General features: G+C 37.7%; 1 protein-coding gene across 2 annotated transcripts; it reads left to right on the top strand.

Moving 5' to 3' along the window:
- Positions 1-5: 5 nt before the first annotated feature.
- On the top strand, positions 6-13,448 carry LOC117292467 (tRNA (guanine(26)-N(2))-dimethyltransferase-like). Of its 2 annotated transcripts, none has more exons than XM_033774514.1 (14): positions 6-125; positions 1,052-1,492; positions 2,072-2,127; positions 2,628-2,737; positions 3,719-3,906; positions 5,086-5,311; positions 6,485-6,633; positions 7,629-7,718; positions 8,598-8,670; positions 9,213-9,347; positions 9,990-10,184; positions 10,765-10,844; positions 11,611-11,730; positions 12,704-13,448. In XM_033774514.1, the coding sequence occupies exons 2-14, from the start codon at positions 1,071-1,073 to the stop codon at positions 12,819-12,821; spliced, it is 1,962 nt and encodes a 653-aa protein (XP_033630405.1). In that variant the 5' UTR covers positions 6-125; positions 1,052-1,070; the 3' UTR covers positions 12,822-13,448. The 2 variants fall into 2 exon arrangements, with proteins under 2 accessions (XP_033630405.1, XP_033630406.1); XM_033774515.1 differs by having other exon boundaries at positions 6-131.
- The last annotated feature ends 901 nt before the right edge of the window (positions 13,449-14,349 follow it).

Here is a 14,349-nt window from a genome sequence, read left to right as displayed (position 1 = left end):
AATCAGTCAGTTAAAAAATGTCAACAAACGGAAAACGTGTCCAGCTCTGAGATCAATCGAGAGGTACCGATATTGTGTTCAGTGTTTGTTGGTTCATGGAGGTAGAATTTGGTTACAACGTAACTGTAAGTGTGAGTTTTACTGTTAATTAATATCATTTTCTGCCTTTTTAAAATTAAAATGTTGAATTTTGTGTATTAATCCATTCCTCCCTCAGACAGAGCAGACTTAGCTTCGCAAGGTGCCCTAATTCCGGACAGAATAAATAATAAAGTAATAAACTTCCTGCTGTCTGAGCAAGTCGTGGCTTTTTAAAATTATAATTCTAACCCCATGAACCATGATGATTAGGGAAGGAAGATCTTATGCTATAACAGTAACACTGAACTGAAGCACAGTTGTACTTTGTAGCACTTTGACTTTGACTTTGAGTCATATCCAATGTTTTTGATGGTCGATGAGGTTCGCAGAAACATAAAGTTTAAAACAGAAATGAGCCTCCCTCCATCTTGTTTGAGTGGATTGGTAGTTCTTGCGATACCCCGACCTCCCGCTGTGGTTGGTTGGAGTGAATGAAACATAAAATAATGCAGTTTGTTGGATGCAAATTTTGAAATCATGATAAGGTGCATTTCTGTTTAGTTAGAAATATAAAATTATAAGAAACACCCTAGTAGACCTTAAATTTCCTGGCTACTACGGCCGGCTAAAAACGCATGCAACACATGAGAGGCGGGGTATTTCTGCAAATATGCCGAAATGTAATTGAACTTTTGGTATTGTCTAAAACCATTTTGATTGTCTTAATTGTTTCTTTTATTTACAATTGATAACCATCTATATCATCGAGTTTATAGCAAAAAACTATTGTATCTCTGAAAATTCTTAAACTTAACTTTACTGTACATTTAAAACTTGTAGGTGTTTATATATAAAATGTTTTTGCATGAATTACTTTCATGCAGGATCGTCGTTTATTGCACAATCAAGATTACTGTATTTTTGAGTGATGTGACAATAGTTGGTTTTGTTGTTTTGTTGTTTTCTTCAGGAGTCCAATCTATCTAAATATGGAGATGGATATAGATAAAGATAGAGTTGAAACTTCGCAAGCTGTTTCTCCTTCAGACCAATCCAGCTGCGTTACAGACAGCAGGTACACAGAAACCTCCCCATTGACATCATTGGTAACCAGAAATATGACCGAGAACAGTTCTGAGGCCATCCCTGATCCATCAATGGATGTACAAGACATGGATGGCCAAGTTTCTCTGGATGCCAAGACCATCCCTGATTCAGGGGGTGCCACTCCCGCAGCAATTCAAGAAGATACTGGAAATGGTGTGAATGTCCAATGCGAGGAGGGCAAGACTGTACCCACATCAGGGGGTGCCACTCCTGCAATGATTCAGGAAGGTCAGGCAAGGATAATGTTCCCATCCCTGAATGAGGTGTTTTATAATCCAGTCCAGCAGTTCAACAGGGATTTGACGTAAGTCATAAGTTGTAGGCCCCCTCCTCTCCCAATTTGGCTGCAGAATTGTCGTTCCTATTTTTTTTGAAGGCATTGTTCATACCTTTGGTTTTGGGAACCGTTTGATTATTTTAATCCAATGTAGTTGTATACAAACAAATAAACCTGAACAAATTTCAAACGGTGGGCACATTTTTGACATATTGCTGAAACTCTGGTGCAAATCAACAAATCCCTAACAGGAACACACAATCTAAAAACTCTACTGCGCACGATACCTTCTTATACTCAAGTTTTTTTGGGATAAAAACTGATAAATAAATGAAATGTTTCTCCAAATGCTTTATACAAAGCTGCTCTACAAACTTAAGACATTAGCTTTAATTGCCAATAATTTTCAGTCAATACGTGTACAGACCCTGTAAAGGTGGAAAAGAGAAAAAACTGCAATAAACCTGTGCAGTTTTTCTACAGTATAAAGATTTAAAAAAAAAGATGTATACCAAAATGTTGTATTATAATATGCTTTCTGTTTTACTTGCTGTCAACTGATGTCCTACATAATAACTAACATATGCTTCCTCAATTTATTTTCAGAATTGCTGTTATAAGTGTACATGCTGAAGAACAGCTGGCAATCAAAGGATTTAAAGGTACTCATTGTTGGATAGTTTTTTTTTTTAAAGTTTCATGTATTAGGCCTATCAAACTTCTTTGATGTAGTGTTTTGACTCCTTGGTACTTTATGTTAAAAAAAAAAAAAACATTCAGAACCCCCCCCCCCCAAAAAAAAAAAAACACCAAAAACTAAAAAAAAAAAAACATGTCTCTGCGAATAATTACGTCCCACACTTTGAAGTATTGCTTAATATAAAACAAATGAATATTAAGCATTTATGTGCCTTCCCATCATGCAGTGATTTAAGGAATAAGTTAAGTTTGAAGCTTGGCATGGTGTGGGAAAATAAGAAGTAACTACCACTAAACTTGTGGGTACAACCATGTGTAACTGTAAATCTCTTTTGGGACGAGTGTGGGCTCTGAAACCGGCCCTTTTCAGAGCCAACACTCCTCCCAAAAGATTGTTCACACATGGTTGAACCTGCACGTTTACTACTTTCTGAATTCTGATGTAAGGAATATTTCTTAATAGTTTCTTACGAGTCCAGTAAAGATGCAGAAGGGAAAGAGGAAACAACTCCAGAAAGTGAAAACATCACTGAAGATGAAAAACAGACGTACCACCCGGGAGAATATTGCAAGGTAAGTAGAGAATCAAGATCCTGTACTCATGAAATGTATGGAGCTCTTCGTTATTCTGCAGTCAGATGTTTTTGTCAGATGCCTCTTTCTGTCAAATATTCTAGTTTTATTGTGTCTAGAACCAAAGCCTAGCATTGTTGGGTTCAATTCCACAAAGAGCTAAGATGCATCTTAACTTTGTATCAATCTTAACTGCTACGCAAAGTCAGGGGCCGATTTCACAAAGATCTAAGATTGATCGTAACTGCAAATCAATCGTAGTTGCTAAGTAAAGTGTGATATCACAATACAAATTACTATGGTGATACTGAAAATTTGTCTTCAATGAATGTAATTGCTTTGTGAAATCGGCCCCTGATGTCACAATACAAATCAGTGTGGTGATATTGACAATTTGTATAATCGTTCCCAGGTCATTTAAAAAGTGGAATTTTGTACTTAAAACCCTTGGAACTTTGGCTGGATACATGTTTCCGCTAAGCAAGGTAGTTCAGTGCCTAGCAAGTTTTTTGTGCTTACAGGCTTTATAAAATTGAGACCAGGTTACTGGGCTGTTGTTAATACGATATCTTGACTGCTGTGTAGCTTTAAAATTAATTAAAAATGACTTAAAGGGACTGTATGCATCTAGTAATTGGAACCCACTGTTTGTCGTTTCAACCCTATATATATCCCAAACAACTAACCTGTGACAAATTCTTATAAAATATAAAAGGTGGTAGCTTTTTTTTGAATACATTTGGAATACATGCTGAGAAATGCCAACTGTTAATGACGCATCTCAGATTCAAATTATTTTATCGGGGATAAAGTTATACCATGTTCCATAATCACAGTACTTCGAAGTGAACAGCTTCTCAAAATGCATTATACTACCCAAGCTAATGTATTTCTTATCAGATAAGTTTATATTGCCATAATTTTCACAGCCATTACGAAATGTGTACAGACCCATTATATTGATTCATGTTTATCTTTAAGGATGGACTCAATATTCTAGAGGGATTGTCTGCAACTGGACTGAGAGGAGTACGTTACGCCAAGGAAATCCCTGGATTGAAAAACATTGTCTCCAATGACTGGAACTACGAGGCCTTCAAGGCAATCCAGCGTAACATCAAAGAGAACAATGTGGAGCAATTGGTGACAGCCAGCCATGGTGACGCTTCGTAAGTTCAGTGAATAATATGGGATTTTAGGCATTGCATGGTGAGGTATCAATATATATTTGGTTTGAGGTAGCACCATTTGTGTATCTACCTGCCAGGTAGAGTTTGTTCTTTCGAGAACTGTCTTGCTTGTAGATTTTGGGATTTAGGGAGACTCCTCAGTTCTGAAAAGAACCTTAGTTCTGAAAAGAACTTTCCTGCTTTTCAACTACTACCTGGGCGAAAGGTAGAAAACCGGCTGGGACTACTACTTTAGTTTAAAGATGATTGTTGTTAACTGCACTGCCGCGGAGTGAGTTCTTAAATTGGTCTCAACGTTTCAACTAGCTTGCTTTAGTCATTGTCGGGAGACTTACTTGAGTGGATGAGAAACAGAGTTTGTAAACAGTTTAAAACCGATGTTCTTAGTTGTTTGTATAAAAGTGTGAGAGAATAGAATCCGCTGTTGCAAACTGCTTTCCAACCAAAAGGACCGACATCCTATCCAAAGGATGCAGCAGTAATGGTTAAGTGATCACGACTGGGACTCGAACCCACACTCTGCTGATCAGAAACACCAGGGCCCAATTTCATAGTGCTGCTAAGCACACAAATTTGCTTAGCATTAAATTTCTTCCTTGATAAAAACAGGATTACCAGCCAAATTTCCATTTGTTGGATATTGCTTGATATTGGTATTCATCTGCTGTTTGCTTGTCCTAAAAATCACGTGGGAATTTGGTTGACATTCCTGTTTTTATCAAGGGAGAAATGTCATGCTTAGCAAATTTTGGTGCTTAGCAGCGCTATGAAATTGGGCCCAGAGCTTGAGTTCTGGTGTTCTTATCCGCTCAGCTTTGACACGCCTTGAGTACTTGGGACTAGGTTAGGAATCTTGAATGAGGGTTCTATTAAATCGATGCGGTACCCACTGCTAAAATATAGGATTCAAACTTTCTCTTGCGATCAGGCAATCTATGTGTTCTAGTTGGTAAGACACTGCTCTAGGGTTGAAAAGGTCGTGGGTTTGAATCCCACCCAATTGATACGCATGTGATTTTTTTCACAGAGCTCCGGAAAGTACTTAGTATACAATGCTTACACACATCAGTGTTTATGGGTAAAGACCAAAATTAATATTTATTATCTCTGATGCAAATTTCCATTTCGAAACGATTCTTAATCTTATGTTTGTGTTAGATTGATCATGAATCAGTACCATCTGACTGACCGAGTGGATATCGTTGATCTGGATCCATACGGCAGCCCTGCTAAGTTCCTGAATGGCTCTATGCAAGCAGTCAAGGATGGTGGTATACTGTGTGTTACCTGCACGGATATGGCCGTCCTCTGTGGTAATCGCAGCGAGGCTTGCCATGCTAAGTACGGAGCTATGTCACTGAGGGCAAAATACTGCCATGAAATGGTACGATTATAAACTTCAATAGGGATGTATTGGGACGATAGTATAATAGAGGTATAAAGCCTGGGCCCAATTTCATAGAGCTGCTTAAGCACAAAAATTTGCTTAAGCAAAAAATTCATTGCTTAGTAAAATCAGATTACCGGCCAAGACTCCACTCAAGAGTAAACAGCAGCTAAATACTAGTCGTAAGCAATGTATATGGCATGAAATTTTGGCCAATAACATGTGTAAAATAAGCGAGCTATTTTCGTGCTTAAGCAAATTTTTTGCTTAAGCAGCTCTATGAAATTGGCCCCTGATTCATACTTCCAGTGATTGCGAATTCGATACGGATTTTGACATCACAAGGCTGTTTTCACAGCGAATGTTTCGCAGGAGTTGAGCACAAGTCATCTGATGTGAATTATTCGCTGCGACTTTGTGACGTCACAATTCGTATCACATTCCCATCGCAAGAAGTATGAACCAGGCGTCCTACAGGATTGCTAGAGCTTACAAAATAGTCGCAGAAAGTGTTCATTAATGGGCTTATTGCGTTGTATGAGTTAGGTGAAAATTGTGATAAACCATGTACAGTGGTCTGCTGGCCAAATACCAGTTAAAACACCAGCTTGATAGTTCAGCCCTATTTGGTATGAACAAGGTTAGGGCAAACCCTGAAGCTCCCTTTTTGTACATCGTGACCCGCCCTTTATCAATTCAGTTTGACCTTATTGGAGAAGTTTGCGCCTTTAAATGTTTTTGAAATAGGTACATGGCGCCATACAAATGCTGTGAATCATCATCAATTAATCAATCATAAATAATTTGTAAAGCGCATAAATCAAAGGATTTCTCAAAGGCGCTAGAAGAAATAAAAAAAGTCATTGATGGTAGGCCTCCTTAAACAGTGGGCTTTCAGAAGTGCTTTGACTGAGTTGAAGGATGTTGTGTCCCTGATGTGATTAGGAAGTTTATTCCGGAGTCTCATCTTTCAAGACTCAGCTGAAAACACATTTATTCACACAATAAAGAGTGCTTTGGAACTCCAAAGTTTCAAAAGGCATATACTATGTTTTCACCATTTTCGTAAGAACACTATCTATTGGAAAGTGAGTGGATCCCAAAACTGAATTTGAGCTTTTTATTTGTGAAGTTTTATACTAAATAATTTCTTTTGATGTCATTATTCAGGCATTACGGATTGTTCTTCATTCGGTGGAGATGCATGCGAATATACATCATCGTCACATTGAACCTCTACTATCAGTCAGTGTAGACTTCTACATACGTCTCTTTGTACGAGTTCATACCAGCCAGTCAAAGGTCAAGCGGTCAGCTGCGTGAGTTACATTATCAATTTCTCATTGATACAATGGAAATTGCACTGTTGCTTTCTACTTTCAGAAAGTTATTTCAACGCTTTAAAGACACTGAACACTATTGGTAATTGTCGAAGACCAGTCTTCTCACTTGATGTATCTCAACATATGCATAAAATAACAAACCTGTAAAAATTTGAGCTCAATTGGTCGTTGAAGTTGCGAGATAATAATGGAAGAAAAACACCCTGGTCACACGAAGTTGTGTGCTATCAGATGCTTGATTTTGAGACCTCAAGTTGTAAATTTGAGGTCTCGAAATCAAATTCGTGGAAAATTGCTTCTTTCTCGAAAACTACATTACTTCAGAGGGAGCCGTTTCTTACAATGTTTTATATTATCAACCTCTCCCCATTACTCGCTACCAAGTAATGTTTTATGCTAATGATTATTTTGAGTAATTGCCAATAGTGTCCACTGCCTTTAAAGTTGGTGTCATGTTTTCTTATTAATCTCAAACACCCAATATTCCTTTAAAGTTTGGGGTTTATGTTACAACCTCTGTCCAACCTCTGTAGGTCTATAGCCAGCCTCTGTCTATTCTACAGGTAATATGCCACCAGTGTGTCTGACCTAGTTCTTCCTATTAGGGTGTTTGAGCGTGAAACCAGACTTACTGCTTCTTCTCACCCATACATTCTTGATTTGCTGAGATGTAGAACAAAGAGCCATTCCAACAGCTTAATTTGTACTGCATCTCTTTGGAACTCCTTGCCTGGTGCATGTTTCCCTCCATCCTACAATCTGTTTTAAGATGATTATCAATTTCTTTTTTCAGTTCCCCTGAGTTATCTTAAATGTTTCTTCCTTTAGCCCCTTACCAAGAGTGGCTATACCTTGTTTGGGGTAACCTTGCATAAACAAATTCTAATAGTAATAATGATAACAATTCTAAGCACATTTCCAATGATAGAACATATGAATTAAATATATTTTGTTATCCTGTTTTCCAAAAGCAAGAAAGCGTTAGTCTACCACTGTGAGGGATGCGATAACTTTCATCTACAGCGCATGGGGAGACTTCTCCCAGTTGCAGACAACCCTAAGTAAGTTGTGTTTACGGTAAGCTTGGGCGATACCACGATTTTATCGAATATTGCGATACTAATTTGGAAACGATTTCGATATCGGATCAATTTGGTTTTAATCGATCTATCGATATATCGCTATATATCGCGATTTATAGCGATATATCGATTAAGTATCACAATATCGCGATGTATTTGCTAGCTGAGACATCTTGCCGCCCATAGGTTTGGAGTAAAACCAGAAGAATAGGTCATTAGAACACCTCTCTTATGCTATGACTGTCTCTTCTATAACTTTCACTGGGAGTTTACAGACTGATGATGTCAAATTTGATTAATTGTGATTATATCGAATATCGCGATAACTGTATATTGTCAGCGATATATCGTGATTAAAATAAATCGATATCGCCCAAGCTTAGTTTACGGTCACAGATTTCCAATAACCTAAGAAAAAAAGGAAACCTTTCTTTCCTATGGTAGGAGAAAAATCTCAAATGGGAATATTAAAGGCAAAGTATACCTTGGGCTTTTTTTGAACCATTCAATTGTTTTAATCCTGTGTAAATGTATTCAGAAGACGATCAGAGCATACTGATCAAAACGTTGAGTTGAAACCACTGGTTCTTTTCAGAACCACCCCAACTCATTAGAGATAGTCATTACATGGTGTTACCGCAAACCTTTCCATTTTATACAATAAAACTAACATAGGGAAAGGGAAAGGACATTTTCATTTTGCAAAGGGCACTTCCATTGGAAAATCTTTAAGTCTATGGGAAACTTTTGAAGGGGCATCAAGTTTGCCTCCGTGTAATTTCAGGCTTGAAATCAATGCTACCGATATGTTGTAAAATTTGAAATTTTTCATGAAGATTTTCTCTTGGATTTTAACAGGAATTTCAGATACAAGAGTGCCTTTGGACCTCCCGTTGGTCAGAACTGTGAAAACTGTGGTTCAAGATTTCTTGTAAGTAAACATTCTTTGAGATAGGGTTTGGGTACTTCTTGTAGGACACAATGTCCACAGATCTACAGTCAACTGACACGGTTTGAAGATAAGATGATAGAAAGATTTCTTTAAAATATTACTTGTGGAGGTATAGTGTTTGAGAAATGAGTAACCATGTCCCGCAAAATAATGTTCTTCTCAGGAGACGAACATTATTTTAGCATGTACAATGTATTTGCCAAAACTGTGATTTACGCAACTCTTCTGAAAACATTGCTCTGTGATTTTCACTTTTATATCATCGAAAAGTTAACGACTAATGAAACTGAAGCTTCTACAGTCAAATTATATTACATACATCTTCATTCACAGCGAGTAGGGATTCATGTCTTGGCCAAAAACTTGGCTCTGTTCTGGCTTGCAATGAGTATGGATTGTCTTGCCAGATGGTTTGAGCTTTCTGAATTACCAACACAGAAAAAAAAGTGAGAGAGGGTTCTAAGCATAAGTGTTGTTTTTGTTTTAAGTTTGTTGGTTATTGTTGTTTATATTTTGTGCAGCTTGGAGGTCCAATATGGGCGGAACCTCTTCATGACCCTGAGTTTGTCAAGAAACTTCTGGGTCATGTAACGACCCACTCTGACCGATTCCACACTCACACCAGGATGAAGGGGATTCTCACACTCATCAGTGAGGTATGATTTTCACTCTAATCAGTTTGATAACATTCTCACATTGATCAGTGAGGTCTTATTTTCACACTGATCATTGAGGTATTGGACTATTGGATCTTGGTTTGGAAACCATACCTGAAGAGGGCTAGAGCGCACTAGTCAGAATATTCAGATTAAACTGACAGGCACTTTTCAAAGCCACCGTGTCGTATTAACCCTTCTACCCCCTTGGTGACATTTTCCAGCCAAGGATTCAAACTGCCTTTAGCCACTGGGCTAGCTCGGTTCTAGTGGTAATACATCTGCTCTAGCAATGCAAAGGTCATGGGTTTGAATCCCACCTGAGTGATTTGCCTGTGGATTTTACCAGCTGTTTTACCAGCCATTCGAAACCATTCAACTGCACAGGTTGTGTAGCAATTGTGTACAGAACTAATGTGTTCATCACATTGTAACATACTGTTCTTTCCCATCATCTCTTCTGGGGGTCTTTGACAATTGATCAATGCTTCCATGTTTGTCCCTGTTCAATTTGTACCATGGAAACAAATTGGTTTGAAAAGGGAACAACTGAGCACAGGCGTTCGACCATAGCTATAGTTGAAGCCATCAATTCAGACACATTTAGGAATCATGTCTAATCTCTTTGGTTTTTGTTTGTAGGAGCTTTTAGACTGTCCACTCTACCACAAATTCAGCCAGCTATTTCACCACGTCCGCAGCGCGTGCCCACCACTGAAGAAGTTCCGCTCAGCGTTAATGCACGCTGGGTACAGAGTGTCACAGTCTCATATCACAGCAGAGGCCGTCAAGACAGATGCCCCTCATTCGGTTGTCTGGGACATCGTCAAAGAGTGGGTGAGTTTGGATTGGACGGTGCAAAAAGTGTGTTTGGATCCAGTGACGATTTTGACTTTTTATGCCGATGACAATAAATAATGTTTTATCAACTTAGAAGATGGGGGGGATACACAGCACTAAACCTTTAAGCTGTATTATTCAGAGAGAGATTTAGATAAAACTAAACTTTGATAAGCCGTTATTTTGTCTGGGCGGATCATGGCCATGCGGTCAAGTGGTGGTTTTGACCAGCAGAGTGTGGGTTGAAGCTTGGTTTTTGCGCTTAACAACACTTAACCATTATTGCTTCGTTTTGGGGATGTAAAGCTATAGGTCCCGTTTGTTTTGAGATGCACTTAAAAGAACCCAGTAAGCTTATCATGAAAGAGAAAGGGTTTTTCCCAGTGTTATCTGCGCCACATTATTTTGTGAACCGTTACATGGTGCTCTATTAATAAATGGGTTTTATTTTGAAACTATAGCTCCACATATTTTGTACAAAAACAAGGAATGAGCACTTTGAGGCACTCTTGGTTGGGATAAGCCCTTTATCTGCGTATTAGGCTGTTGTTATTATTGTTATCTCGTTTTGTTTCAGGTAAAATTAAATCCAGTAACAAGGAAGCGGAAACTAGAAGATACCAGCGTCAGTAACATCATACTGAGCCAAAAATCAAGGTAACTGTTCGCATAGCTTTTAGTTGTGTATGTTGTCTTCATTTTATTTGGCATTGAAAACTCATTTATTTAAATCCTCTTACACTTAGCTCGTTACATGTCTTGACAGTAGATTATTCATTGTATAATTTTGTACTATGTTCTACATTTCTTTTTTGTTGTATATGTATTGTTTTTTGTTCTGCGCCTTGGAATAGGGTCTTGTACACTAGATAGATGGCGCATTATAAATGCATTATTATTATTATTATTATTATTATTATTATTGAACACCCAGCAGAGTGAATACATGCGCATTACAAGTCTTTATTATTGTCATTATTAAAGCTTTATTGTGATTACAACTTTTGTTTTTAATTACAACCAAAACAATCTAGAAATAATGACGGTAGTTTAAGGCATACACAAGTTTAAAGCTAAGATCTCTGAAACTTGATTGCCACTAAAGTTATTTGAAGGTCACTCTGTTTGTTATAATGTGAAGAGAGCAAATTTTATATTACTAGTACACAGCCCAAGAATGATGCCAATTTATCTGGCCCAGGACACTGCTAGCGTTAGGAATATCCCAGCAGTACTACCATTGTGCAAAAACACTACACACAGGATGTTGAAACGGAAATACACCACTAGCTAATTTGGTTGTGCGTAGTTACTTACTTGCCTGGCAAATGATTTAAATAGATCGCCTAGAAGCTCTTTGTAGTTGAGCCTTGATAACATGCGTTTTTAAAAATTATTTTAAAACATGTGTTTTCTCTCCTAGTACTGAAGTTTCCTTTGATGTAAGAGAAGACGCCATGCCGACGTCTCGGAAACAGGGCATCCCAAGATTCCCTGCCAACCCTGCCCCCAACTGGGGTCCCAAGGCGAGGGCGAAACCATCGTAAGTTTCACAACATCAGGCAGCACTTATAATAGTAATAATAATAACTAGTTATTATCTCACAAGAACCGTATCAATGCGCTTTACATTTAGTGCCCTTCTCATTGGGCTAATAACATTCCTTTAATCTTTCTCAGCTCCCTGGGGAGTATACATTCCTGAGCTGCCATGGCGCTCCATGCAAAGGCTTTTTCAAACACAATATCAATCTGCACCCTCGTAGGTACCGATTAAAGTATATTGCTCAAGGACACACACGTCATAACCAGGATCTGAACCCATACTCAGATGACTTAACAACTCGGACTTGAATTTGATGCTCTTAACCGCTCAGCCATGACATTCTAAAGCAATCAAACTAAACGTATATTGGTTTTGGGCCATTACATGCTGAGGTATCAATGTATAGTATATTCAGTATGCTTTTGCATATCTACTTCGCTGTGTAGATTTGCAGGCCTGTATGCTTCGTTTTTGAAAGGGCAAGGGCACCAAGGCATTTTCGTCTTGGTAAAGGGCACCCTATGATGAAATTGCAAATTTGTACTGGAGCATTTCAATAGCACCAAGGCAATGACTAGGGACCTCGAAGGCAATCGCCTTCGTTGCCTCCGTGAAGTATCAGGCCTGGATTTGTTCTTTAGAATGGGCTTGCTACGAGTAGGAAAGAATTCGGGAGACTTCTTAGTTCTGCTGAAAGAACTGTCCGGTTAGTTAACTGCCAATAGGGAGGGAGGAAATTGGCTGGGACTACTACTTTTGCAAGGTAGATCGAGGCGATTTCGCTTTATTCACAGCCACGGAGCAAAATCCAAATTGGTCTCTTTGTTTCGACTAGCCTACTCTTGTCATCAAGGACCTAATCATCTTCCACAACAAAATAAAGAGCAACCACTTTTTATGTAATTTTTCCTGCGCAAAACACAAGAGAAAAACACATCTTTCTGCATTTTCCTAAAATCTTTTATTTCAGATCATCTGCAGAGACACTTGAAGAGAAAAGAGCGCGTCATCAAAACAAAAGAGCAAAACAAAAAGAGCAGAGACCAGAGGAAGGAAATGAGTTGGACGACGTCAAATTACAAAAGTGAGAAATAATTTGATCTTAGATGTATGTGTAAACAATCCTTGCATCGTACATTCTACAAAACTGTACTATTGATGGGTCCAGGGGTGGAGAAAGCACCCCACGCTAGTAAACATTTTATTGTCTGCTGAACATATACAGACATAAAGGCACTTAACATGTTTGGTAAGTCGTCAAAGATCAGTATTCTCAATTTATAGACAACATTTTTAAGAAATTTACAATAACAGTAAAAGGTGAAAGTTTCAGCTGAAAAAGAGTGTCTACTTGTTGCGAAAACAGCAAAAACTTGTGGCAATTTTACAAGAACACAAGTCCATCTAGAATTAGTAAGGTGATAGTGGTTACCAACCACATCTCTGGCTGCAGCATTCAAGAATGGACACCAACCCTTAGAAATCTGAGAATGGATGCATGCATCAATTGTTTCTCCGATTCAAATGTTTTTGAGTAAAAACCCTAGTACCTCGAAGAGAATCCTTTCTTAAAATAGTTTATACTATCAACAGCTGCAGTGCTTCTCACTAAACAAATGTTTGTGGTCAATGATTTTTTGAGTATATAACATTTCAGACCCTACCTTTAAGCTTCCAAAAGCACCGAAAAATAGAATATTCATAAAAAAAAAAAATCTATAGATACAAATGGCAAAAAAATACTCCATTTACTAAACACATTTAATTTCTTGATTGTATGTTCGCAAACAAAATGGCACTTTGCCTCAAACATATAAACGCAAACTATACAGGTGGAAGTATAATATTTAACTTTGCACTTCTTATTTACAATCCTTTCAAAAAAATATTGTTACAATTTCTTTTGATGAAAATAAAATAAAATTCTTAAGTTCATCTTCTTAGTCGTGACTTACTACATTGTTCTCAATTAAAAGGCAAGCAAACGTTACTAGCGAAAACTACAATATTTTATAATGTACTGATCTTTTAGGTTCAATTGATAACAATTATTTATAACAAAGGTTGTGGGTTCGAGTCCCTTCCAAGTAATATGCAGTGATTTATTTTTCACAGAACTTGAGGAAAGTACCAAGTATACAGTGTTAAAGCCATTGGACACTTTCGGTACAGAAAAAAAAAAAAGTCCACAGATTTACAAATAATTTACAGGGTTTACAGAAGGTAATGGTGAAAGACTTCTCTTGAAATATTATTCAATGAAATGCTTTACTTTTTGAGAAAACATTAAAACAATATCGATTCTCGATAGCGAGAATTACGGATATATTTTAAAAACATGTCACGGCGAAACGTGTGGAAACAAGAGTGGGTTTTCCTGTTATTTTCTCTTGACTCCGATGACCGATTGAGCCTAAATTTCACAGGTTTGTTATTTTATATATAAGTTGTGATACACGAGGTGTGGGACTTGGACAATACTGTTCACCGAAAGTGTATAATGGATTTAAACAAAAATTGGTGTAAGGGTAAAAAAACCAAAATGAATATTTTAACATCTATTAAAACAATTATGTACTGATATTGTAATTCTTTTTTAATATCATTTCCATTCAA

The sequence above is a fragment of the Asterias rubens genome, chromosome 7 (assembly GCF_902459465.1).
Source record: "Asterias rubens chromosome 7, eAstRub1.3, whole genome shotgun sequence".
Classification (NCBI taxonomy): domain Eukaryota; kingdom Metazoa; phylum Echinodermata; class Asteroidea; order Forcipulatida; family Asteriidae; genus Asterias; species Asterias rubens.
This window is presented reverse-complemented; position numbering and strand designations above follow the sequence as displayed.